The sequence below is a fragment of the Symphalangus syndactylus genome, chromosome 4 (assembly GCF_028878055.3).
Source record: "Symphalangus syndactylus isolate Jambi chromosome 4, NHGRI_mSymSyn1-v2.1_pri, whole genome shotgun sequence".
NCBI lineage: Eukaryota > Metazoa > Chordata > Mammalia > Primates > Hylobatidae > Symphalangus > Symphalangus syndactylus.
Window position 1 is genome coordinate 84,444,675 of NC_072426.2, and position 27,788 is coordinate 84,472,462.

Here is a 27,788-nt window from a genome sequence, read left to right on the forward strand (position 1 = left end):
GCTCAGAACCGAGGGACTGTGGCCACCTCTGCATCCCAGATGAGGCTGCTGCCTTGTCCTGGTAGCTGTCCTTGCTCCTCTGCACCTGGAAGTGGCCATCTCCCACTTCACAATGAGTAGGTTGTCCTATTCAGCTACAAGGGAGTCCTAGGCTGTTTTCAGAGTGGTGTTAGTCCTTTTCATGACATTATTCAAATATAAACAAGGGGGTTAGACACCTTAACTTTTATCCACAGGAATTTGAGATTCATCTACAAACATAACCAGCTACATCGCTTGTGGGATCCAGTGTCAAATGAAAATGTGGGGCTCCTTGTTAAAATGTATTAAAATTTCAAGATAGCAACAGCAGAGGTTAAACTATGTTGGGGGTGTAAGGCTTTCCAAGCATGGGGTCCTGTGTGCCTGCAGGTCGTGGGCCCACGAAGCCCACTGTACTGACAGGACAGTGTGCATGTCACTTTCTATTGCTCCCACCTCCCCAGTCTCAGGGCATATGCAAACTCTATCTGTATTTTAAAGGTGCTTTTGCATCGGAGTCTATGCTTACTGTGAAAGGCATCCTTTTCCCATTTTTCGGATGAGGAAACTGAAACTCCAGGAGGCTCACACCTAACAGAATCAGGTTTCCAGCCTGGTTCTGTCAGATGCCAGCCCTGGCTCTCTACCTAGCCCCACCAAGCCACTGCTTCTGTGTCTCATCGTTTCTCTGCAACTACCAGAGAAGGCCTGGGACCATGAACATCGCAGTGCTCAGCCCATGTGGTGCCCAGGACTACCGAGTCCCAGAGCACGTGCTTGTTGGAGACACGGGATTTGCTGCAGCAGGAATCCTGTCCCTCTGTATCAGTCTCTTCCCTATCAGTTTTGTTATATTCCTCCTCCAAAAAGTGGCCTTGGGGAACCTGATTGGGGTAGGGAATGCCTTCTGAGGATCATGTGTTGGCAAGGGTGGCTGTTGGGCCACAGTGGGGGACAGCTCACCAGGATGAACTGACTTTTCCATTTCCAGCCTGTACGGGGTCCCTCTTGCCTCACAACCTTTGCAGAGGTGGGGCTTCCTCCTTGGAAGATCACTCCTCGTTGCTGCCTTGAACTTTATTTCATTAGCTCCAAGTGTGTCTTCAGCTCAAGCTCACATCCCCAGAGTCCCTTCCCCTGACCCCGAAGTCTAGATCAGGATCTTGCCATGATTTTCTTAAACCCTGCACTTTTCTCTGTGGCATGTGACACTGTAGTTATATTCTCCCATGTCTTTTCCCCAATGAGTGGCTGCCTTACCCACTGGACTGTCCACTGCACAAGGTCAGGAATGTTGTCTTCTTCTTCACAACATGCCTGCTGCATGAGGCTTAAGCTGGAGGAAGCAGGAACTGTGAGTGCAGAGGTACAATGGGGAGGGGACTATGGGTCTCCCTCCCACCTCAATTCTCCGCAACACACGGTCACAAAACAAGAAGTTAATTTCTTCTTTGGGCCTGAGTGACTTTGGCAATCCTTCCTAGGCCAGGAGAGGGAGGATCTGCCCTGCCTGGCTGCTCCATCATCTACCTGGTGGAGGAGGGGGCGAGTGACATCATCGGGTCCTGTCCCTCTGACATGCTGGGCATGCATGGACTGTCATTCAGACTGAGATCCAGAGGGAAGAGTCTGGGCTCCCGGGGGCCCGTACCCTGTCTCCTGCCTCTGGACACTGCTGCACCAGCTTCCCCTTGTCCTGTCCTCTGATTGCCATTGGTGTTCCCTCTGCTGAGCCCTATGGTCCTGATGACTGTGGGGGAAGATAACGGACTACCTCTCTCTTAGTATTGAAATAAACAGCCAACTGGCTCACATTTGCCAGCCCCTGGGTGCCCTAACTGCATTCCCTCTCCTCCCTCCTGCCTTGCCCCATCTTACAGTTGCCTGGATACATGTGCCACCTTTGCTGGGTTTAAGACAGCCATCTCCAGGGCTAGGGAGGAGAAGAATGTTACTCAAGGCACCCAGCTTTGCTGAGAAGGCTTGTCACAGGCACAGGGACCCCACAACCTGAATAGCTTGTGTCCTCCAGCAAAGCTTTCAGACTTGGTGGGGGCCTGTGGCCATCAGAGTTCTAACCACATTACCCACCTCCTGGTGCTGAAGGTGCAGGTAGAGGGCTGGAATGAAGTTTGCTGTGAACAGGGCTGGATTAGTGTGCTTACACTGTCATAACAGAGTACCATAGGCTGGGGTACTTACGCAACAGAAACGTCACATTTTGGAGTCTGGAAATCCGATCAAGGTGCTAGCAGGGTTGGTTTCTCCTGAGGCCTCTCTCCTTGGCTTGGAGATGCCGCCTTCTCTCTGTGTCTTCTTCACATGGTCTTCCCTCTGTGTGTCTGTGTTCTCATCTCCTCTTCTTATAAAGACCATTGATACTAGATTAGGGCCCAGCTTAATGACTTTATTTTGATTTAATTACTCCTTTAAAGACCATATCTGCAAATACAGTCCCATTCTTAGGTCCTGGGGCTAAGGCTTCAACATATGAATTTTGGGAGGACACAATTCAACCCATAACAAAGGTCTTTGCACTTTGATGGAAGAAACAGATGTTTGTGCCATTTGTAAGAGAATATGGGGCAAAATGAAGGCAGCGAGGTGCGCCGATAGAAAAACAGGGTTCATCCTGGGAGGCTAGAGCATAGTCCTTTCCCTTTCCTGGGAGCCCCCAACCCTGTCCTGAGCCGCAGAAGTGGAAGGGTTACTAGCTTGCCTCCAGGATGAAATCTGGCCTCCCATGGGGACTGGAGCACTTGGCACATCCTTCTGATTTCAGTCACTATAAATAATCCCTCTTCCATGTAGCATTAATAGGAGGAGCCTGGGGCGTGGGGTCCCAGCTGCACTCTCATCCTACCCATCTTGTTTCAATTTCCTGCTTTCCTCAGCTCTCCTGGCCTCTACTGGGAAGCTCTTGAGGGCGGGGTGGGGCTGGACTTCAGTTCTGGAAGCCAGCTGCTGCATCGTTGCTGCTCTCTCTGCCTGCCCAACCCCGGCAGCTGTTGGAGCTGGGTCAGCCAGTGTCCCCCAGCTGCTGCATTCCTCACCAGGGAGCTCCTGCCGTGGGAGCTGTGTGGACTTCACACAGGGCTTCAGCAGTGAGGAAGAAATGTCTTCTGATTAATTTAACATGGCCCATGGGCCAGGTGCCTGCCAGGTGGGCGAGATGCAGGGGGAATGGTGGAGCCAATTCCTCTTCATTTGCCTTGCAGGAGGGGCTTCTGATGACAGCGGGATTGCTACCAGAGTGGGTCCCTCCTTTGGCTACACATTACTCTGCAGCCCTAAGTATCTCCCAGGCTGGCTTTGTCCCGCATCACTGTAGACATAGAAGACCTCATATCCGTCCAGCAGAGTCCAGCTGAGCCTTAACCCTTTTTCTTCTGAGCTCACTTCCATATATATCAAAGACTTTGGTGTTTTAATCCCTGGGGACCTGTGAATGGAACATTGTATGACAAATGGGACTTTATGAGTGTGATGAAGTCAAGGCTCATGGAATTACCGTTGAATATCCTGTGGGCTAGTGCTTGTCTTCTGAGAGATGAGAAAGAAAATTAAGGAAAAATGACCCTCAAATCATCTGTCTTGAGGTGTTCGGTTATTAAATCAATAGTGGAAATTGTATAGGACGAAGACCTGTTGCCTGGATTTTTACAATGAAGAATAGTTTGTATCTACCATCCCTCCCCCAGCCCACCGCAGGGCCGCCTGCTTGCTGCCCCACAGCCTCCTTGTCAAATGTTCAGATCTTGCTTGATCTGTTTTTCCACTTTCCTCCTTGCTTCCCTGCAGCAGTGCCCAGGGGTCAAAGCTTTTGGTGACTGTGACATCTGGGGCCCAAGCCCTCTTCTGTTTCCAGATGGTGGCATTCGGGGACTGAAAGCTGTGCTTTGGGATGACCGTGGGGATACCTGCTTGTGTGGTGGGGTGGAGGCAAATGGCTTCCTGGAGTGATACATGGGGCAGTACAGGGGTGCGGACCTGGAGCCTGGTGAGAAGACAGCCCTGACTGCGCAGAAAGAGGTTCCAGGCATCCTGTGCAAAGCATCTTTTCTCGGGCCTGCCTGCCAGAGGGCTGTGCTGTGAGCACCGGGCAGCCTGGTCACACTGGGCAGTCCAGGGTGCACCATGAATTGTGGCTCCTGGGAGAAGACTTCAACAGTTGGCCTCTCTGAGGTCTGCTGGTCTGGATGGTGGAGTGGGCGCTGGGGTGGCTCCGTCACAGGTCAGCTCAGGGGCAGAACAGCGGCTGGGAGTGGGCAGCCCTCGGGCTGGTTTTAACTAAGGAACCAAAGGACAGGAAGTTGTGGATGGGGCCTGGAATTCCAAAGTGTCTTTTGGGGTATTGGGAGAGTCTCTCATCCCTCCTCTTCCTGGGGTTCAATCATTCTTTATTCTTGCTCTTCAACTCTGAGACGATGGATCCTACAAATAGGAAACCGAGCAACCCCTGTTGTCCCAGCTCACATCCAACCTTACTACTTATCTGCCCTGGGTACAGTTGAAATAGCGGAGGCAGGGAAAGGGGCCCAGCTTCCTGGTGGACAGGCCACCAGAGAGGGGGCCCTACCCTGCCCTGCTCCAGGGCGGCTCCCCACCCACAGCACGGCTGACATCAGGCCAGGGACAAAACTGATAAAAGTAGGCCTTGGGGAGGGGCAGGGGCCGGGTGGTGAGGTATGGGGAGTGGTGGGGGTTGGATGTGGGCTAGACATTTTTTTTTTTTTTTTTTTTTTGAGACAGAGTCTTGCCCTGTCGCCCAGGCTGGAGTGCAGTGACACAATCTTGGCTCACTGCAAGCTCCGCCTCCCAGGTTCACGCCATTCTCCTGCCTCAGCCTCTCCGAGTAGCTGGGACTACAGGCGCCTGCCACCATGCCCGGCTAATTTTTTTGTATTTTTAGTAGAGACGGGGTTTCACCGTGGTCTCGATCTCCTGACCTCGTGATCCGCCCGCCTTGGCCCCCCAAAGTGCTGGGATTACAAGCGTGAGCCACCGTGCCTGGCCCATGGGCTAGACATTTTAAAAAAATTCCAAAAATCTAAATCTTTTACGTGAAATTTGAATTTTAAACGTCAGCAACTAATTACAAAAATTTGAAAAATACTTCTGGGTCAGGAGGTCATTGTTTAGCATCCCACATGGACAGGGTGATCCCGTAGATGAGACAGTGGGGGCCCACAGAGGCTCACCTCCAGAAGAGCCCCTCCTCTGGAGAAGTGAGGGGCCGCCTGCTTCTCTGGCCAGCCAGAATACCAGGATGCCCAGTGCGTGGAGGCATTTCCTGGCTCCTCGACTGTGGACTGCCCACAGGGGGACTTGGGGCCCTCCTCATCCTCTCTTCTCCCTTTTTTCTCTGCAGAAGTCTGTGCGGCCCTCAATGTCACTGTGTCCCCGGGGCCCGTGGTTGACTACCTGGAGGGGGAGAATGCCACTCTCCTCTGCCACGTCTCCCAGAAAAGGCGGAAGGACAGCTTGCTGGCCGTGCGCTGGTTCTTTGCACACTCCTCCGACTCCCAGGAGGCCTTGATGGTGAAAATGACCAAGCTCCGGGTGGTGCAGTACTATGGGAATTTCAGCCGCAGCGCCAAACGGCGGAGGCTGCGCCTGCTGGAGGAGCAGCGGGGGGCGCTCTACAGGCTCTCCGTCTTGACACTGCAGCCCTCCGATCAAGGGCATTACGTCTGCAGAGTACAGGAAATCAGCAGGCACAGGAACAAGTGGACGGCCTGGTCCAACGGCTCCTCAGCCACGGAAATGAGAGGTGAGGGTCTTGGTCTCCCTGGGTAGAGGCGGTGGTGGGGCAGGCCAGTGCCCCCCCCTTTGCAGCCACCACCAGGGGCTCCCGGGTTGGCTCTGTTGAACTAGAACATATCATGTGGGCATCTGTTGGTCACAGACATGAGTCATGCCATGGGGTGAGGGTAGATCTTTACCTGGACACTGGCTAACGTGCTGTGTAGACACAGAAGTGAGAAGAGAAAGGACCAAGTGCCTGCCCCAACGTGGCCCAGCCCAACCTCTGGGCAAAGCCTCTTACGTGTCTGAAGTTGGACTGCTGTGTGCTGTCAAAGGTAAACAAAGCTGGACCCTGGTCAAAGGAGTCAGGGCAGATTTTATTCAGCAGTAGCTATTGCAGTAGAGAAGAGAGCCTGGCATGAACTGGACTCAACTCTGATTTGTGCAGACATGACTGCTTGTTTTAAAAGGAGAATGAGTGAGTTGGGGGTGAGTGGGGACTCAGTAGAGTCAAAGAAGTGTGAAAACTGCAAAAAGCAGTAGGGAGAGTTTTGGCTCATGTGGAGCCATCTGGGTTTGCTAACATGCTTATCGAAGTTTGGTTTCTACCTTCCCAGAGATAGGGAGATGGGGGTTTTGTCTTCAGGTGTTGGCTGGAACAAACAGTAAATGCTTTCGGCAGCCTTGAGTTTTCTCAGGCAGGCACTTTCAGGAGGTCATCATAGGCATAGGCACGTGGCCTTGAGCCATTAGAAACTATGTTAGTGTTTGTTGGAGTCTTTAGGCCAAGATTGAGGCTTAGTCGAGAAGGGGCTCTGAGGAGCCTGGCTGGAGTTTGGCTAAGGAGAGCATGTTTGTCAGTGCTCAGCCTCCCACCCAGGTCTGTGCAGGCTTGATATGGCTTTGGCTGGGGGGTGCCAGGCACCCATGGAGGAGGCACACATTGGGAGGTCTTGCTGTGAGTTGTCAGGCCTGGGAGCAGAGCAGGCTGGTTGCTCAGTGGAACTGATCCAAGCTTAGGCAACAGCTCGCCAAGAAATTCATGAGGAAGTGGGCAGAGGAGCGGGGTAGCCCTCTGGGCTTTCCGCAACATCTCAGCTACCAAGTGCCATATTTTGGGGTTGTCATTTTTTTATCACCAATGTTTCTATTCGGAAGACACCTCTCACAATTTTAGTAAGACTTTCTATTGTGCACTAAATTATGCGTTTGATTGCTTTGAAATTGAATTTAGTTTGGCACAAGATCAAGAGGATCACAAAGTACAGCTGATAGTCTCAAATATGAAAAAGAGTCTAATTTTATTGTACACATATAACAAAATACTCAAGTCCTTAGTGATGTTGTTTTGATAAGCCTTTTTAAAGGACAAAACTTAGTTGTGAAAAGTATTTTTAATGTCTTATATGAATAAGGGACAGAGTGAAATAATTTATATACAGTCTTTACAGTAGTTCTATTTTACTTGTCTTTGGAGTTTGCTTGTTGTAATGTTTATAAGTACAGAATGATATATTAAATAGAATGTGTGATTTTTCTCCTTAAGCAAATTAATTCAAGAAAACCAATGACTATTGGCTTATTATTTTCACATAGAAAACAAGACATCAGATCATCAAGGGCTGGGCCAAGAACCCACTGCAAATACCACTAGGCTGTGAAACACAAGATCTTATATATATATATATATATATATATATATATATATATGCACACACACACGATATATATATATATATACACACACACACGATATATATATATATATACACACACACACACACACATACGATACATATATGGTGTGTGTGTGTGTGTGTGTGAATTTTGTTGTTTTTGGTCTTTGTGTCACAGTGTATTCTGGAGTCACAGATGAAATCTCTTGGCAGTGATGACATTCTGCCAAATAAAACATATAAAAACTTTGCTACCTTCAAGAAGCAGAGTCATCTCGCGTGTTGGTTAATGTGAATCTCATTTCAGTGAGTGAAGCTGAGTTCAGTCTAGAACATTTGTTTGGGAACTTGCTCCAAAAACATGAGGTAGTTTTTAACACTTCACTGGAAATAAGAATCTCTTTTTCCCCTTCTTCTCTCGCTCCCCCACTTTCCTGCCCTGGTCCTCCGGTTTCTCTTTCTTCCCCTCCTCAGCTCCCCTTCCCTTCACTCCCTGCCTCTTTTCTTCTTCCTCTTTCCTCTCTCTCTGTCACTTTCTCTCTCTGTCTCTCCCTCTCTATCTCTCCCTCTTTGTGTCTCCCTCTTTCTCTCTCTTTCTGTCTTTCTCTCTTTCTCTCTGTCTCTCGGTATATCTCTCTCTGTCTCTCCCCCTCTCTCTCTGTCTCTCTCTCTTTCTCTCTCTGTCTCTTCCTCCGTGTCTCTTTGTCTCTCTCTGTCTCTCTGTTTCTGTCTGTCTTTCTATCTCTCTCCCTCTCTGTCTCTCTCTCTCTCTTTGTCTGTCTCTCCCTCTCTCTCTCTGTCTCTCTCTTTCTCCTTCTGTCTCTCTCTTTGTCTTTTGGTCTGTCTCTATCTCTCTCTGTCTTTCCATCTCTCTCTGTCTCTCTCTCCCTCTGTGTCTCTCTATCTCTCTCTCTCTGTGTCTCTGTCTCTCCCTCTGTCTCCCTCTGTCTCTCTGTGTCTGTCTCTCTCCCTCTGTATCTCTCTGTCTCTCTCTCTGTCTCTCTGTGTCTCTGTCTCCCTCTGTGTCTCTCTGTCTCTCTCCCTCTGTGTCTTTCTGTCACTGTTTCTCTGTCTTTCCTTCTCTCTCTCTCTGTGTCTCTCTCTCTTTGTATCTCTCTCTTTCTCTGTGTGTGTCTCTGTCTCTCTCTGTGTGTCTCTCTCTCTCTGTATCTCTCTATCTCTCTGTGTCTCTCTCTCTGTATCTCTCTATCTCTCTGTGTCTCTCCACTTCTCTTGCCCACTCCCCTGTGACCTCTCACCTGGAAGTGGTTCTACCCTCTCAGCGGAGCTCAGCCTCCCTTGCCATGTCTGCTCTGTCTCAGCCCCTGGGCAGGGCCATGATTTGCTGATGGAAAGATTCAAAACCTTAGGAAGCAATGACCATATCTTCTAGAACATTCTATTTAGGCTTCCAGGGGACTGTTCCAAGGCAGTTAAGGAAAAGCAACCCCAAGCAAATGGCCGGAAACCAGGCAGGCTGTTTGGGTTGGAGCATGTCTGCCCCAGGCCGGGGCTGTGCAGAGCCTTGGCTGCCTGTTCTTCCTGGGCAGGGCCAGGAGAGGCCCATGGCTCCAGCCTCCCAGAGCACCTTTCCCGGTGTCCTGGGCCTTGCTCCTCTCCAACGGCCTTATTTTCCTAAATCTCCACCTCATGTTCATAGTTGTTGTTGTTGTTTTTGAGACAGAGTCTCCTTGCTCTGTCACCCAGGCTGGAGTGCAGTGGTGTGATCTTGGCTCACTGCAACCTTTGCCTCCTGGGTTCAAGCAATTCTCCTGTCGCAGCCTCCTGAGTAGCTGGGATTACAGCCATGTGCCACCACACCCAGCTCATTTTTGTATTTTTAGTAGAGGTGGCATTTCTCCATGTTGGCCAGGCTGGTCTTGAACTTGTGACCTCAGGTGATCCACCCACCTCGGCCTCCCAAAGTGCTGAGATTACAGGTGTGAGCCACCTCAAATGGAAAACAAAAACACAGAACAACAAGGATGAGAAGTTCTGTGGTCCGTACCTTTGGTTTAGAATATCAAACAGGAGCTCTCGGGGGTTTGAGTGCCCCCCACTCCAGGCCCGTGGTCTCTCTTGTCTAATCTGCTCACGTCACCTCCCTCCTTTCAATGGGAGTCTCCAGCCATCCAGTGGAGAGGGGAGCTTTTCTTGGGATTTCCCTTGTAATACTACCCCACTCTTTGCCCTTCACCACAGACTTAATTGTGGCCTCCTTCCTGCAGAGTTCTTGATGTGAGATAAAATTGCTTATCTTTCACTGGAAACTCCCAGAAAGAAAGGCTGGTGCCTGGTCTCTCCTCATTTCCCTCTCATGAGCACCTCGCCCAGCACATGGAGGGTGACTTGCGATGATATATTTAAAAAATAACTCCCAGTTCTGAGAAGAGCCATAGGAGTGTTGGCTCTTATTATCTGTCCTGATTTCCATATGTTGGTTGTTTTCTATTGCAAAAGTAATATAGTGTAATATAGTTCAGTTATAGAAAACATGGAAAAATACTGAAAGGGTTTAAAGAAGAAAATAAAAATGACTTACCATATCTCTACTCAACTTAACATTTCAGTGCAAATCCTTCCTGTTGTTTTATGCAAATTAAAATTTAAAACCTAATTTCAATCTTACTGTAAAGAGTGTTCTGTGACTGACTTTTCTGATATTACTAAATAGTGTGCACATTTTCCCTTGTTAAATCTGCCTCCAAAACATAATGTTAATGATGGAATAATGTTCCATCATGCAGATGGACCTCAATTTAGCTTCCTACTTATTGTTACTGGACATTTAAAGCTGCTGTAAATCTTTGTCAATAGATCTCCATGAATATCCCTGACCTTAGCATAAAGTCCTGGAAATAAGATTGCCGGGTCCAGAGATCTACCCAATTTAAAAATGGACACAATTTCAAGAAGTGAATTGACCTCTAAAATAGTTTACAAATTTATATTCCCACCACACTGAAAATGCCTTTTCCCCATGGATTGGTCTACATAAGAGTGTTGGTTAATTTTACGTGTTGACTTGTCTAGGCTAAACGATGCCCAGATAGCAGGTAAAACATTATTTCTGGGTGTGTTCGTTCTATTTCTCTGGGATCCCAGACTAATACAATCATATACTTTTTGAGGATGATGATGATAACAATGAATGCCTGCAATAGTGCCTGGTACACAGTTGATCCTCAATAGATACTTGATGAATGAATAAAATGTTCTTTGTGAAGTGTCATTAGCACCTGTTGCTGTGGATGATTTTGAAGTAGGCATGGCTTGGTGGATGTAGTCACCGTCTCTGGGATGCCTCATCTCTCTTTCCCTTGACCTATCCCAATCATACATATTTTTTGGGGTCCCACATCCATCTTTTGTCTTCCGTCAATGCCTTCTTTGGGCATGCCAGCCCATGGAGTGCTCTCCCACTGGCAACATCTTGTAGTTTCTGTTTTTAGCACTGTAGACACAACATTATGTGGTCATGCCATTGTTTTTCAAGCTGCTGTGGCACAGGGATGATGTCAAAAATATTATACATAAAAGAGTTGGCCAGGCATGGTGGCTCATGCCTGTAATCCCAGCACTTTGGGAGGCCAAGGTGGGTGGATCACGAAGTCAAGAGTTCAAGACCAGCCTGGCCAACATGGTGAAACCCCATCTCTACAAAAATACAAAAATTAGCCGGGTGTGGTGGTGTGCACCTGTAATCCCAGCTACTGGGGAGGTTGAGACAAAAGAATTGCTTAAACCCAGGAGGCAGGGGTTGCAGTGAGCTGAGATCGTGCCATTGCACTCTAGCCTGGGTGACAGAACGAGACTCCATCTCAAAAAAAAAAAAGTCAAACAATGCAAAAACTAAAATGTGCAAATATCTTTCTCCTACCCACTACCTAATATCCCCAGTTCCACTCCTATCCCCAGAGATAATCATTGTCAATAATTTGGTTTAGATCTTTCAAATCTCTTTCCTATTGACATTCATACACACACACAAACACACACACACATGCAGACACACATGTATTTTAACAATAATGCATGTATTGCTTTATAAGTTGTTGATGATATTACATGTATTCTTTTGTAACTGGTATTGTATAGTGAGATAATACCAAACTGTATCCAATCATTCCCGCAGTGATAGACACTTAGGAATCTTCCAGTGTTTCACCAACATAAGCAGTGCTTCAGTGAAATCCTTGTACATATTTCCAAGTATGTCTGTTAGTTAGATTCCTGGAAAGGGAATTGCTGGGCCTAAGGCTAAGCATATTTAAAATTTTTGTAGACAATGCCAAAATGCTATTGCTGAAAAGACTTTACAAATTTATACTCTGACCATCATTGCATGATATTTCCCTGAAGCCTCTTTAACAATCAATATTATTAATCTTTTCCATTATTTATCACAATAATGGGAAAAATATTGTTGTTTTAATTTCGATTATTATATTCAATACAATACAGTGCAATTTAATTTCTGTTTTTGTATTCAATTATTAGCAAAGTTGAACGTGGTTATTCATGGTTCATTTATTTATTCTGTGAATTGCCTAGTCATAACCTTAATAATTGGGTTGCTGTCTTTTTTATATATATGTACATGTGTGTGTAGATCTGATCATTAATTTTTTACCTGTTACATATGGTGCAAAATTTTATTCCTGTTTGTTACTTTTATTTCCATTTTGTTTATATTTTCTTTTACCGTATAGATATTTCATATTTCTGGATATTTATGTAGTCAAATTTGATATTTTTTCCTCTGTGGCATTCTTTTCTAGTGGAATTTTTTATTGAAGTGTAATTTACATTCAATACATTCTACATGGTACCTTGGTTTTGTATTGAATCTTGGAAAGGATTCCTGGCCCCAAGCTTATAAAAGTGTTTTCCATATTTTTCTTTAATATTTTTAGATGATTAAAAGAAAGCTTTACTCCTTTATCTCCTTGGAATCTGTTTTTTATATAAGGTATATAGTAGCTAATTTATTTTTTCTTTACAAAAGGCTAAAATGTTATCCCTACACTGTCTGTTGAAGAGGTATTTTTCTAGCTTGAAATGTCACATTTTTCATAAGCTAAATCCCTATATTTAAATGAAAACTTTGTACACTTCACCAATATAGCACTGTTCTAATTATTATAGAATAGGGCAAATATCCTCAATTTTTTTTAAATTGTCCTAGCTATTCTTATATATTTAGTTTTTCTTTAAGATGATCTTGAGGATCAACTTACCCAGTTTTGTAAAAATTACATTGGGGTTTGACTGGGATTTCACTGGCTTCTTAGGTTACTTTGTTACGGGCATATTTATCTTAGACATCTTTATGATTTTAAATGTTCCTATCCAGGAACTTGTTGTATTCCTTCATGTAGTCAGGGTTTTTTTTTTTTTAATGTCTTTCAGTACATTTTTTTTTTCACATGACTCTCGAACATTTTTATTATATTTACTTCTAGGTATTTTATAATTGTAATTAGGATATACTATCTCCTGCTATGCGGACACATATATGTGAAGCTTTTAAACTGGTATTGCTGGTATATAGAAAGTTTGACTTTTGTTGAGTTATATTTGGCAACGTAGTGAGTTAACTTATTATTTCAGATGTGGTGTTTCTCAGTTGCATTTCAATGGTATATATGAATTAGTATCTCATTATTTTTCTAACCATATTGCATTGGCCAGTACTACCTGTACCCTTTTTGTATGACACTACTGTGAGTCTTAACGTACTATTTGGGTTTTTATCTTGACCACATCATCCATCTAGCCCATATAGCTACTCTTAGAGACTGTCAGTTGCCTTATTAAAAGCCAGCTTTGAGGCAACCATGGCTTTTACATGATCCTTACTAGTTAACCTATCACAAAAACAACTGGGATTGCCTTGATAATATCTCTTAGGCATCTTTCCCTTTCTTTTTTCGTTTCCTTCCTGTTTCTTTTTCTTTTTCTTTTTCACGGAGTCTGGCTGTGTCTCCCAGACTGGAGTGCAGTGGCAAGATCTTGGCTCACTGCAATTGCCTCCTCCTGGGTTCAAGCGATTCTCCTGCCTCAGCCTCTCAAGTAGCTTCGATTACAGGCACCAGCCACCACCCAGCTAATTTTTGTATTTTTAGTAGAGATGGGGTTTTGCCATGTTGGCCAGGTTGGTCTCGAACTCCTGACCTCAGATGGTCCGCCTGCCTCGGCCTCCCAAAGTGTTGGGATTACAGGCATGAGCCACCGTGCCCTTCTTTTTTAATTTCTTAAAACCCTCATTTAAAAATCCATTCCAGAAACCTGCCAGAGATAGATGAAAAGTCCACTAACTTAGAGTTTTATAACTTATTTGTCTCTCTCTCTCTTTTTTTTTTTTTTTTTGAGCAAAACACTTGCATGCCTCTAGCCATGTGACTCCTTTTCTATTTTCCAGGTTTTCTTGCTTTTCCTTAACTGGAGTTTTTTCTGACCTGTGAATGGTCATCACTTAAGAAAGGTGAGGGGGTTCTTCTCTGAGGAGGGAAGGGATGGGAATGTGGTGAGGGAGCCCACTGACTGCAGAAGGTCATTACTGGGAATACTCACCTGTCGGGATATTGAATAGAGTAAACCTGTGGGTATTACTGGGGTGCTACAGCCATACTGTCATGAATGCTGATTAAAATCTCTCAGCTTGGGGATTGAAATTGTTTATCCATATTACAGTGGAGTCAAGTCTGTGATCACAACACCAGTCCATATCACTTAGACTTTGACTTACTTCTTTGAGTGGGAAAGAAAAGGGTGGAGGCACAGGGGTGCTGGGGGATTGCCTACAACCTGCAGCCTGTGGCATTCACGCTGCACCCCTAAGATGGTTGCCCCGATGAAGTCCAGCCCGTGAGTCGCGTGCTTGCAAAATGCTTTATGAATGTCATACAAAATAAAAAATCAGAAGGAAAAATCCCAAGGCCAATCCAAATAACCAGCCCACCCTAATATTTGCAGTGGTCTCTGCTTTACTTTGCTGTATGTATTTTTCATTTTACCCAAAATCTGGGTATGTCCTCGAGTATTCATGTATGGTGATAAAAAAATTAAGTACAAATTATTTGAAAAAATATACACGAATAAATGAACTCCTGGAGGGACTTCTGAAAATGTTTGGCTAAGATGTACACACTGTGTTAATTTTGAGCAGGGCATAAGCTGCCTTTATGTTTTGTTGTGCAAATTGTTAAAATATGGTAGAGAATTGGGGATTTTGAAGCGTCGGGCGGTATTAAATTGGGGTTTATCTGCAAACCAGGTATGTGGAAGATCCGAGGGTGGTGCTCCCGGGTGCACCAAGGGTTGTTGGTGTCATCATGGGGCACAAAATGATACAACAGAAATGAAGAATGAAAGGGACAGAATCTCTGGAGGACAGTGGAGCCATGCCTGGCTTTTTCACAGAATCTCATGCCAGAGGAACTTGTTGATGTCGTTTTTATTACCCAATGGTAAAAGGAAAGGCAAAGAAAAAGACACAGTTTCTCCACTGCCTGTGCCATGTGACGATTTCACTGGGTGAGAAATCCTGCTTAGAGAGAAAATGGATTGGAAAGTCCTAAGTGACACACGGCATTGGAAACCCCTGGAGAGGTTTCTAGTGGAAATCATGAGGGTCAATGTTAGGTTTGATTTCCTTTGATTGTTTTATCAATGGCATTGAAAAAGAAGCCCACATCACCCTAATGAACTTTCTAGAAAATGCAAAATTGGGAAATGTTCTTAATGTCAACGAGAAATCACACATAATAAAAATGATTCCAGGGCGGTAAGAAATATGGGCAGGAAATAACAAAATGAAATTCAATTTGAAAAACGGCACAGCAATACATGTGGGGAAAACAAATCTCAAGCATTGCTGGATGCTGCCAGGAGGCTCTCTCTGTGAAAGGATTCAGAGTGGTAATAGCAGCGAATCAGCCGCGCATTTGCAACGTGAGACTGCATCTCAACAGCTAGTGTTGTTTCCGTCCACATACAAAATGACCTGGAGCCCCTGAGAAGGAGGCGATTGTGTCGTAGGTACTACACTGGTGAGACCCTAACTGGGACTACACAGTCAGCTTTGGGAACCTCATTTCCAGACAGATAGATTTAAGCTAGAGAAGAGAGGCAAATGTGATAAGGAAATGAGCAACCGCCTTCAGAGACAGGATCCATTCTGTCGAGGAAGGTTTGCTCGGCTCAGTGAAGAAATAGCACCAGAAAATAGTATTGATGATGTCCAGCAGCGCTAGGTGGATTCATTTATCCCTTCACTCAGTGTGCATGTTATCAAACACCTACTGCGTGCCAGGCTGTTGCAATAATGGAGACCCAGAAACACATGGGTGGATCTGCCTATAGGGGTGGCAGACACACAAACACATGGGGTTTTGCAGTGTGAGTGAAGGGGACAGGATGTACACAGGGCACTGTGGGAACACACTGGAGGGTCCCTTAAGAGCTGAGGGAGAGGGCAATGTTGGAGATGACCTTGGTGGTTTATGTGGAGGCAGCATGGATGTCCAGAGGGACAGGCACTGCAGCTCATGCCAGGGCTTTGGGGACTCTGCATTAGGCCTGGAAGCTTATGAAGCATTCTAAGCCTCTTGAATGTTGGCTCCCTGGTGCATGGATCTGGGGGGAATCAGATTAGAGGAGGAGGAGGAAGTGGGGTCTTTTGTAGTTGCACGAGCTTGAAATGATGGAGGACTAACTTTGGCAGTAGGAATGGGGAGACATTAAGAGGTCAGATGTGAAGTCTTTACTGATTGACTGGATGGGAATGATGGAGAGAGCTTTGGGATGACACCCAGGGGTCTAACTCTGTAAATATGTGTAGCAGCTTTTCACTTATTCATCACGAGCAGGCCAGATGCAGGTGTAACCTTACTGCAGGTGAGACATGATGAAGTGGAGTGCACAATAATGCCCTGCCCAGCCCCAAGGCTGGTGAGGAAGGCCAAGGCCTGAGGGCTGTGTGCCCAGCACTGTGGGGGCATAGCAAGGCTGAAGGGGGTGGCACAAGGAAAATGGGATGAGAATTGAGGGAGCATGAGCAGGGGGGTTGGGATGATTTCAACAGGGAGGTGCACTGCTCAGCCATGTCTCCCTCTCTCCAAGGGGTGGCTTATTGACATTGACAGTGCCCAGGGCATACGGAATTGGAACTTGTTTCATACCTGGTAGGCATCATAGCCTAGTGTTGCGATTCCTAAATGCTCTTGGTTCTCGATGCCCTTAGGCCAGAGAACAAAACAAAAACAAGAACACACGCAAACAAACAAAGACCAGTTAATAGTTTTGCTGAAGTAGTTGAGTCACAATTTTTGGTAAGTATTGAGACGCAGACAACTTGTTCTTGTCCTCTTCAGGGTAAACTCCAAGGTTACCTTTGAAATGAGATGACAATTTCATATTTTAGGGGGCCAAAATGTCTCATGTAAGTGAAAGATAATATATAGCTAGTTATGGTAAATGTCTTTTCAAATAATGATACTTCCTGGAGAAAAGCACTTTGCTTTGCCCTGTGTTGCACAGACTGTGTCCGCCCATGTCTGTCCTGCACGCTTAGTGCTGCCGGGCCACGTGCTGAGCCTCAGACCTGCCCTTGATAACTTCAGCTGCTGTCTTCCTGTTTCTTGCATGTCTAGGGCCCGATTGCCCCTCTATGTACCCTTGACCCTTTGTCCCCAAGTCTAAGACATGAGGTTTGTGTTCTGTCCTTTTTTTTTTTACCTTCCTTTGCTCCCGAAGCTTTGGGAGTCTCCCCACCTTTGTGCCTCCTCCATTGTGCTTGACATCCCATCACCTTTAGGCTTTTCTCCCCAGGGGACGGATCTGGCTTGGTGCCTCCGGAAGCACAGATTCTGTAGACTTGCTCAGCAGGAGGAGGCCCCCGGTGGGCATGGGGCAAGGCGAACTCTTAAGCTTGCTTGCTTCTTCAGGTGCTGCCTGGAGAGATTCCAAGATGAAGCATAAGTGTCCAAGGGGCTCCTGGTGAAATATGGGCCCCAGCTGTAGCCCTGAGTGCCACGTGTCCGAAGGTTCCCGTGGAAAGCATTGAGACAGATTTGCAGGGCCATAGCCTGAGTGCATTTAATGGGCCTTAACCCCAGGGAGCGTGTGCTGCTGGTGTTCACAGGAGTGATGTAGTCATTAGCCTCCCTAAGAGGCTCCTGCTCTTAGGGAGGCCACAGCTTTGATCCCCAAGACCTCAAAAAACATGATGTTCAGCTGGGCGTGGTGGCTCATGCCTGTAATCCCAGAACTTTGGGAGGTTGAGGTGGGTGGATCATGAGGTCAGGAGTTCAAGACCAGCCTGGCTAACATGGTGAAACCCCGTCTCTACTAAAAATATAAAAATTAGCCGGGCATGGTGGCGGGCGACTGTAATCCCAGCTACTCAGGAGGCTGAGGCAGGAGAATCACTTGGACCTGGGAGGCAGAAGTTGCAGTGAGCCGAGATCATGCCATTGCACTCCAGCCTGGGCAACAAGAGCAAAACTCCGTCTCAACACACACACACACACACACACACACACACACACACACACACACACGGTCTTCAATGGCTTTTCAACCCAATCCTACAACCCACAGATTTAGAAGCAGTCTAACCTTCTGAGCCAAAATAAATCTTCCTGCTTTTGGATGGAGTGGTCTTTATCGGCAGTGAAAATGCTAATAATAGAAGCAATTTGCAAGGGATGTCTCCTGCAGTTTAATCGTAATTCACTCTAAACCCAAATAGTGTATTTTAACAAGCCAAATTGTTATTTGACTTAACATTATGTAAGTAAGGCTTAAATGTGGAGAGTGGACAAAGCAAATGGAAAAAACTGTTTGTCACCCTAAAAGCATTTGGGGGCAAAGATGAAATTATAATATGATTTCTCGTATGACTGTTTAACCCCAAAATGTGAGAGGAAATTTAATGATTAGATCTGAAGTTACTAGCACAGGGAACTGATACTTCAAGTTTTAGTGGAAGAAATTAACGAAATAATTCCTTTTTCTCGGGAGACATGGAACAGATAATTAGGAATGAGATTTACTAAACATTTAGGGCTTCTGCTTAATTAAGCAAACACACATCATGGTGTTTAAAGTGTCAACAGGTCCAGACACTCAAAGGGATCAAATTGACAAACAGAGTGTAATTTAAACACCACTTTAAACAATTCTTCATCGTACCTACCCTCATTCCAACTGCCATGGTCTTGGAAGAGTTTAGATTAAAAACTTAATCTCACAAACATGCATGAAGCCCCAGTTTATGAGCCTGTCATCACTGTGCCTTGCCCAAAGAGAGGTACAGATGGAGTTGCTTGATGCCTGCCCTCCTGGGGACCCGGCCTCATAACGTAGGGGAGAAGCCATGGTGTAGATATGGTTATAGATTTAATAGACATTATGGAGATAGCAAACAGAAAGAGTGTGCAAGGGCCAGACAAGGGGGTGAGGCTGACATGGGAGTAAGGGAGATGAGGACACATTGCTGGACCATGGGAGAAGGTCACATGAAGGATGTGGGACTTCGCTTGGGGCACAGGAGAGCTTCAGCAGACAGCTGTGGGCTGTGCTGTTTCAGTAGAGACGACAGCCTGCTCAAAAGTGTTGCAAGAGGCCAGAGAGGCATGCAAAAGTAACTCAATGGACTTAGATGCATGTTTGCAGTTGGTGGGGGACGGGGTGGGCAGCAACAAGAGAGATGGTTGGAAGGATGGACCTGGCCAGGGACCTTGGTACCAAGGACCCTGCCAGGGCCTTCTGAAATACACCCTCACATGTTATGTGGTGCATGTGCACAGAAGGGGCCCAATGATGACTTTTTAGACGGAGGAGTGAATGAGTGATCCAAACGCTTTTTCTCTGGAGACATGGCAGAGAAAATGGCAACTAGGAGTGGAAGGTAGTAGGAAGTAGATATATAGCCCTATCCTGGACTTGTGTGTGTAAAGGACCAGGAACCAAGCCCTAGGTTTCAGTATTTCCTAGCTTCTCATTGAGGACATAAAGATAGCCTTTGTGCTCTGTAGCTCCTTCACTTTCAGAATGTGGACTTCTTTTCCGACTGCCTTGCCATGGGAAGTCTATTTCATTTTTTTTGTTTGCCCTTTTGCTTGATTTGCTGGAATTTGTCTTGGACTGAATGTGGTAGGAAAGGGCGGCATACACTAGACAAAGCTGGAGTTTCGTTGTTTCTCATCGGCTGCTGCCTGCAGGTCACGCAGAGGTCCTACTGACATATATGGCTTTTTTCGAGCCCCAGGGGAGACTGCCTTTGACCTAAGTCTTGGAGAGGCAAGGGAGAAAGGAAGCAATAGGCCAGCGCCTGACAGCAGGAACAGAGAAGGTCTCTGTGTCTCCCTGGGGCTGCAGTTGCACGCCTCCCACCCCCTGCCCCTGAGAATGTTGATCCAGTTATAAACAGTAAGGACACAGCTACATTTTACGAGCTGTTTCCTTGGGAACCATCCCATCCATCGTTGAATAAGAAGGGAGAGTGAACTGAATACATTGAATTTGAATTTGGGACAAAGGTGTTGGCTCATCTTTGTTTTACTTAAGGATCTTTTCTTCTGCATACTTTACATCACCATCCCCTTCCAGCCCCTTTACATTTTCCTCTCCTATTAACCTGTGTAAGATGCTGCCTGAGGGATCTGGAGCAGGGTGGTACTTACTCTCTCCTGGTGCAAATTAGCAAGGCCTACTTGCCAGGGATCAGGCTTCTTAACTTCTGCCGCTTCCTTTCAACTTGAGGGAACTTAAGAATCATCTTCTGTTTAAGAAGAATCACCTTCTGGTTAGGAATCATCTTTGGACTTTCTGCTTCCATTCTGTAGGAAACTAAACTCCCAGAGGCCATAAAATAAATCATGACAGACACAAAGCCTGCAACTCCAAGGCCAGAACTTTGTGGAGAAGTTAGCCTCTGCAGCCAGGTGTGCTGGTGCACCCCACTGCTTCTGAGGCTCCAGGGGAAGGACTGTTGTTGGGCAGGGTGGGACCCCCTGACCCTGGCCCCTCTCCTAGCCTTCCGGAAAGTAACGATGTCATAGTCCTGGTAAGGTGGACTTACCCCACCGTATCACGTTCATTTCATTCATTCATTAAGAGTAACTATGACGGCCGGGCGCGGTGGCTCACGCCTGTAATCCCAGCACTTTGGGAGGCCGAGGCGGGCAGATCATGAGGTCAGGAGATCAGACCATCCTGGCTAACACGGTGAAACCCCGTCTCTACTAAAAATACAAAAAATTAGCTAGGCATTATGGCAGGCACCTGTAGTCCCAGCTATTTGGGAGGTTGAGGCAGGAGGACGGTGTGAACCCGGGAAGAGGAGCTTGCAGCGAACCTAGATGGTGCCACTGCACTCCAGCCTGGGCGACAGAGCGAGACTCTATCTCAAAAAAAAAAAAAAAAAGAGTAACTATGACTTGAACTATGGGCCAAGAGGGATTCTAGAAAGTGAAGAAAACAGACACAGATAATGAACAAGGTAGAATAAGGCATGATCTGGTGCACAGTGATGGATTTTAAAGCCACACATTCCATAGAGAGAGGAAGGGTGTGAAACATTAGATCACCACTGGAGGAAGGCTTCAATTCAAATTGTCTCCAGTTTCCAAGACAGGCAGTTGACCCCTTGGAAGACATATCCATCCTTACATATGTTCTGCTCTTTTAAAAATCATTGTTTCTTGAAAGCTGTGTTCTGCACATCATTTTCTACATTGAGACATGCTATTTAAAGGTGCTCTTTCAGGGTCCTTTTGAAACGGGAAAAGTTCCCTTGTCCCCCTACCAGTGCATGCGATGGGAGTGTGGCTGGCTTCTTTGGTGCCCCACTGCTCAAACCTTTAGGGAAGCATACAGATGGGCAGGAGCTGTGGGGCTCCGACCCCACAGCAGTGTCCAGGGGTGAATGTTTATAGCTCCTGAAGCCCCAGTGGGCATGTGTTATGGGGTGCTCTCTTATTTTGCCGACTATAGGCTGCTCGTAGCTCAATCAGACCCTCCACCTTGTCTCGAGGACAGAGGCCTTTCTGTATCCCGGGTTCGTGCCTTGGTGTACTGGAAGAATCAGATCACATGTGCTCTTGGAGAATATTTTATTCTCCAAGTTTTATTGAGTGCAAGTAGCTCCCAGTCAATGGGGGAGTCAGAAGGGAGACGGTTTTCCCTTGGAGTTGGGCTGCTCTGTGGCCCCAGCTCTCTTCTGACTGCCTCGGCCAAACTCCGCCTGGTGCCTGGTCCCACTGGTCGATGTCCTGCCTGCATACCAGTGCCTGTCTGTATGCTCTTCTGCCGGCATGTTCTCTGGACTACCAAGCCGCTTGCGTCTTCTTCCGGTGACGTGTTCCTCCCGATGTCTGACTGCGTCTGTCTCTGCCTTGCTAGGTTCTCAACTTTTTATAGGCCCAGGTTGGGGGCGTGGCAGGCCAGAGTGGTCTTGGGAAATGCAACATTTGGGCAGGAAATGCCTGTCCTCACCTAGGTCCCTGGAGGTGGAGCGCTAGCCGGGGACCACGCCCTCCTCTACCCAGCACGCCCCTTCCCCCTTTCCCTATTATTCAAAGGGACCATGCTCTTCCCTTCCCAGCACTCCCATATCACTTTGTAGATACCACTTCTGTGGCAGGGTCACTCCCTATCCTTATTACTCTTGTTTTCCCTAGATTAAATAGAAGAGTCATTGGTTTAGTTTTGAGTTCTAAACCCTCTCCTGGGTTGGACAGGACACTGAGGCCCAGGGCCTGGTTTCTCACAGCAGGACTCTCCTCTCCCACATCTCCTTGTACTCAGTTCCCATCTTTCTTCTAGGAGTGCACATGACAGAGACTCTCCAAGTAGGGTCCTCGGGCCTGGAGCCTCAGAATTTCCTGAGAGGTGAACTCCCTCGTCAGGCAGAGTCCCAAACCCTCTCGGAAACTCAGGGGCAATGCCTGGGAGTCTTCATTTTAATAAGAGCCCAGTTGATTCTTCTACACAGTAAAGTTTAAAAATATGGCTTTAGAGCTCTAATGAAGGCAGCACCTGCTAAGATCAAGATCTGTAGAGTCTGGGAGAAGGCTTCAGCTAGCCTGGCCAGGGTAGGCCCGGAAAGGGAAGGCATGTCTCCTGAGCCCAGCTGCCCGCCTTCCCTGCATCCTGGCTCCTGCTGCCTGCTGCCTCCTTCTTCCTCTTGGCCTGCCAGGGCCCCACCACTTTCCTCTCCATGGAATCCTGCTTTCTGGAAGGCTTTCTGTATCAGAAATGTGCACCTGACTTTGGATATAGCCTAGAGTTGCAATTTAAGCTTTGTTAATTGTAAGATTCTTCGTTAAAGGTATTAGGGGTGCCAGTGGGAGAGAATTTCAGGAGAAATGGAGCCTTCCCAGGACCTCTTGGAATTTTTGGCCATCGCTTCCGTCCGTGAGTGAGGTCAGTCTAGACAAAGCATGTCAGCGTCCTTGGTGAAAGGGGGACCCTGAAAGAACCAGAGGCCCCTTGGCACCCAGAGGGCATTGTCACAGGGTCTTGGTGTGAACTCACCTGTGAAACATGCCCTCCCCAGGGAAGTTGGCAGGGCGTTCTTTCCAAGGCAGGAATTAGGGCTCTCGGTTTTCACACCTCTCTGAGTGATGGTTTCCCCCCAGGTCCCATCAAAGGGGACTTGACTGAGGCTCTTTCTTTCCAGCCTGCTTCCTCTAGACATGCAGTTGATAGAATCGGTTTGTCTCAGTACCTCTGGGCTGCATTCTTCCAGACTGTTTGATCCTGCGGCCACTTTCTTCAACAGAAGGGCAGTGACGTGATGGATTTCACAACTTGTCCCCTATTAGATTTCATCCTATTCTGTGCTCCGGGGGAGGCCCCAGAGTGGCCTGTAGCTCTGTCATCTGGGCCACTGCCTCCCCGGAAACTCTCATGGGCTCTGCCCATTGGGTGCTAGGGTCCCAAGGCAATGACAAAGCAGTCAGTAGGTCAGCTGACAATTTAGCTTCTGAGCATTCATCACCCCTCCCTCCACTGTGAGACCTGAACCATCAGACAGACATAAAAACCCACTTTAGTTCTGATACAGCTGTACTGAGATAGGTGGCTTGGCACTGAGATCAAATTGGGCTTCCTTCTGCTTCCCTGAACAGTTGTCCTGCCTGTTCCCCTCTCCCCGTCTCCCACCCAAGCATGGGAACTACAGGCCTGTGCACTGTGGGAGGAGGAGGTCAGGATCCTTGTACTGCCCTTGTCATGGTCTCCCTGGACACAGGATGGATGGGAGAGGAGTGTGTGCAGGAGTGGTCACAGGCGGGGCTCCGTGAGAGGCAGGGCTGGTGTCACTCCCAGCAGCTGGGGTGATGAGACTGTCCCAAGGGGCCCCACAGCATTTGCCCCCATGCCAACTACTTGCTGGGAGACCAGTCTCAGAGCACGGGGCAGGACAGACTCTACTTGGAAGAAGTTCTTTACCACATTCCTATCACCCAGAGGGGAGCTGTGGTCAGAAGCTCACCTGGATCAGGAGCTTTTCCTTGTCCACCAGGGGTGAGGGAGGTGGTGAATGCAGATGAGAGGGCAGAGAGGGGCAGCATCATTCCAGTCCTGCTCCTTCCTGGGAAGGGATGGAAGTCCCATATCTCCTCACTATCATGAAAACCTGAGCACAGAGCAGCAGAGTCCACCATCAGGACCCTATAGGACCACTGTCTGGCTCACCAGCTGACTGTCATGCGCTTGCTTTCCTCTTTGGGGGATTAGGCTGGGCACTCCTTTAATCACGAGCAGCTGTCAGGAGGGCAAGACCTCCATTCCTTTGAGCTGGTGCGTAGGAAGAGTCAGCAAATTGGTACAAGAGGCTGTTGTCGTCTTCTTTCCAATTGTCTGGAAGTCCAGCTGGATCCCAAGGTGAGCCCAGTACGGCAGAATGGGATAGATTGATTGACTTTTGCTTAAGGCTCCAGCCTTCTGATCGCTGAACTCATTGGAAACTGTTACAAAAATGCTCTTCCATCAGGAGATTTGCATTTTATTTCCACAAGTCTTTGAGCAACATTAGTAATCTGTGGTTGGAACATTTGCCACTTGTTCCTTAGTCTTGCAAAATTTTCTCTCAAAGCATTCCATCCTCTTCAAGCCCATCTACCCTGCTGGGGCCTCTTCCACTCCGCACTTGAAGGTTAACCAAGGTGAGTTTATATTAGCTGCTCACAGCTGTGCTGAGGAGGGCAGCGTGTTTGTGGAGTCAGGAGACCTGCTGATTGTCCACTACACAGCCCTTGCTGTTGGCCTGGCTGTATCCCACAGCTCTGTTTCCTTATAATCTGTGGACTCAGACCCCTGGCTTGACAATATATCAAATTCACTTTGAGATAGCACAGGATTAGCAGCTGCAACAAGATACTTATGGGAGAACCTTGGGAGAATTCCCGAAGCTCTGGCAGGGCCCGTGTAAAAATTTTTCTTTCTTGTAGGAATGAGTAAGATTAGGACTGGTGTTTCTAATCATCAGATGCCAAAGTTGCTGCACCATCCTGTGAAATATCTGCACTGTGGGGGAATGAGGAGCATCCAGTGATTCCTTGCATAAAGTTAGTTTAGAATCCCAGTTTGTTAGCTCTTTCAACACGTGTCCATAAATAGATTAGGGAGAGCTTGTTGCTTTCTATCCTAAATAAGGGAAAGGGAACTGTAATTGGATTAAATCAAGTACCCACAATTTCTGACCTTGAAAGTTGCATAAAAAATGACCCGAAGGCACCTGTTGGTTAGAATGGCAGCAGCTAATTCAAGCTGTAGAGATTTAGACACAAGGACAGAGAACACTTCCTTGTTGGCCACTTGGACAATTGAAGAGTCACCCCCTGAGGCAAAGGACTGACAAAAAAGGGCCATTCTGAGGTTGGCGGGGGTGGAGGTTAGAGCAGTGAATAAAACAGGTGAAAGTCCCTGTACTTAGACAGCTAGTATGAATATGGGCTTAGTAGGTCTCAGACACTGTTCTGAGCACTTCACACACATGAACCCCTTTAACCCCTGCATCTACTCTGACATGGGCATTTCTCATCATCCCCATTTTACAAATGGGTAAAATAAGGCACAGGAAAATCAAGTGACTTATCCAAGGACATAAAACTAGCAAGTGGCAATTGAGTCTTTCAATCCTGTGAGCATGTGTGTGCCAAATTTTAAAAGGCACACATTTCACCCAGGGGATCTGGGCTTGAAAACAGATTCTGATTCAGTAGATCTGGCATGGGGCCTGCTTTTTGCATTTCTGAGGAGCTCCCAGGTGACACTGACGTTGCTGGCCCATGGACCACATGTGGGGTGGTAAGGGTCCAGACCATGATGGGCATCCTTGGCCTCCTGGAAACCAAGTTCCTTGGAGATATATGTGTATTGTTCATCTCCGTGTTGTCTTCATCAGGACCTTCTTATCCTTATCTAGGCTTAATTAGCTGAAGCCATGGAAACCCAGCCAAGCTTTTTCAGGAGAGAAGTGGGCACAGTCTAAGGGTGCAAAGTTCATGGAATGCAAGGAGAGTAAATACAACATGCCAGGCCTTGTGGGGCCCAGAGTGCCATCAGGCTTTGGTCTCTCATCTTCCCTCTGCTATGCAGGTTCTAGCCTCTGCTCCATTCTGCTCACTTGTTTTCCAACATGGCCACCCACAAAATCCACTGGCTCTTTCAATCTCAGGGCTCACAATAACCACATGCACTCTGTTTCTTATTTTAAGTGCTTGAAGGGGGAATGTGGCAGTTGGTAGATTACAGGGGCTATGGGTATTAAGCAGGTCGAGGAGGTTGGGTGTGATGGACAAATTGTCTGATGTATCTTAGATCACATGCAAGGTCAGATATTCACTAAGAGCTCCTTCCTGGAGGTCCAGGTTGCTTCCTTTGGGAGGAAGTCAGAAAGAAATAGATAATTCATATATTTTACCAAGCACCTATCAGCTGCCAGGCAATGTGCCCAGTGATAGGAATACAGAGGTAGAAGATATAGCCACCACTTTTTAAATAATTTAAGTTCTAATGGCAAAGGAGTTCTATGATCAAGGCAACCTCTCAGCAGAGCAAAGCCCTCCTCCTGAGAACAATTAGGAAAACTGAAAATAAAATCTATCAGCACTTCTGCTTTCTGATTCACATATCTACATTTCATAAATATATTTGTATTATATAATTACATAGTTATATATGTGCATATATATCCAACTATCTTAATTGTTCTCTGAAGGACTAGATAGGTAGTTAGATTACAGAGAAAAGCAGCAAAGTGAGCCCAATTGCTGGAGACGTTTAACTCTAAGAAACTCACTCGTATTTAAGCAGTGCTAGTTGAGAGAAGCTATGGAGAAAGTGACAACCAGGATGTTTAGGAGGTGAGTGAGTTTTTGGCAATTCTTAACTCTAAGAAACTCACTCATACTTAAGCAGTGCTAGTTGACAGAAAGTGACAACCAGGATGTATAGGAGGTGAGTTAGTTTTTGGCAGTTCTAACAGTGAGACAAAAATTGGGAGGTTGTGGTAAATAACTCAGGATTTTTACTGGGGAACCCTGAAGGACCGAATGAACCCTGAGTAGGGGCAAATCAGAAATAGACCAGATTCTATAAAAACTGAAAGCCTCTCAACAGTTCAAACCCTGATTGGATTAAAGTGACCATCCCCCTGCTCTAAATTCCTATCAGGGAACCAAAATTTTTTCTAGAGCCACCATGATTTTCTGTATACAATGTCTGGCATTCAATTAGAAAAAAGTTATCAGGCATTCCAACAGACAAGATCTAAAGCAAAAACAGATAACAGAAAGGAGTCTGTGGGAAGTGCAAATATGAAAGTTTATCAGGCATGGACATTAAAATAATATGATTGATATGGTTACAGAATTAGATGACAAGCTAGAGAAATTCATTAGAGAACTGAGGTATCTACAAAAGAATTAAACAATATAGAACTGAGTAAAAATAATAAATGCAATTAAGAACTTAATAGAAGTGTTGTACAGAAGGTTAAATACAGATGAAGAGAAAATTAATGATTTGGAAGCTATATCAATAGGAAATGTCCAGTGCAAGGCCCAGAGAGACAAAAGGAAGGAAAATTCAGAATTGAGATCATGACAGTAATAATACAAAAGTTTGTGGGAGAGGCAGTAAATCGAATTTAAGTTCTAGGCCATCTTTGCCATATTTCTTGTCTCTTGTATTGATTCTATCTCCATTCAATTCTGGTCCTAGATTCTCTTGTCTAGAGCTCTTTGTTGTGGTAACCCCTGAGCACATGTAGCTGTGTAAATTAATTAAACTTAAATAAAAGTAAAAATTCAGTTATTTGGTAAG

The 27,788-nt window shown here is 46.4% G+C and overlaps 1 protein-coding gene across 7 annotated transcripts in view; it reads left to right on the forward strand.

Annotated features, from left to right (window-relative positions):
- The window catches only part of VSTM4 (V-set and transmembrane domain containing 4), a 102,473-nt gene that overhangs the window by 2,514 nt on the left and 72,171 nt on the right, over positions 1-27,788 (forward strand). For 6 of the 7 annotated variants that reach the window (XR_010120519.1, XM_063638067.1, XM_063638065.1 and 3 more), the window contains exon 2: positions 5,393-5,794. Coding sequence is in view for 6 of the 7 variants with exons in the window: in XM_063638067.1 (XP_063494137.1) it covers positions 5,393-5,794 (402 nt within the window). In the remaining variant the exon portion in view is untranslated. Of the gene's footprint in view, positions 1-5,392; positions 5,801-9,566; positions 9,683-27,788 lie in introns of those variants that run through there. The other variant, XM_055275355.2, reaches the window with a different exon arrangement.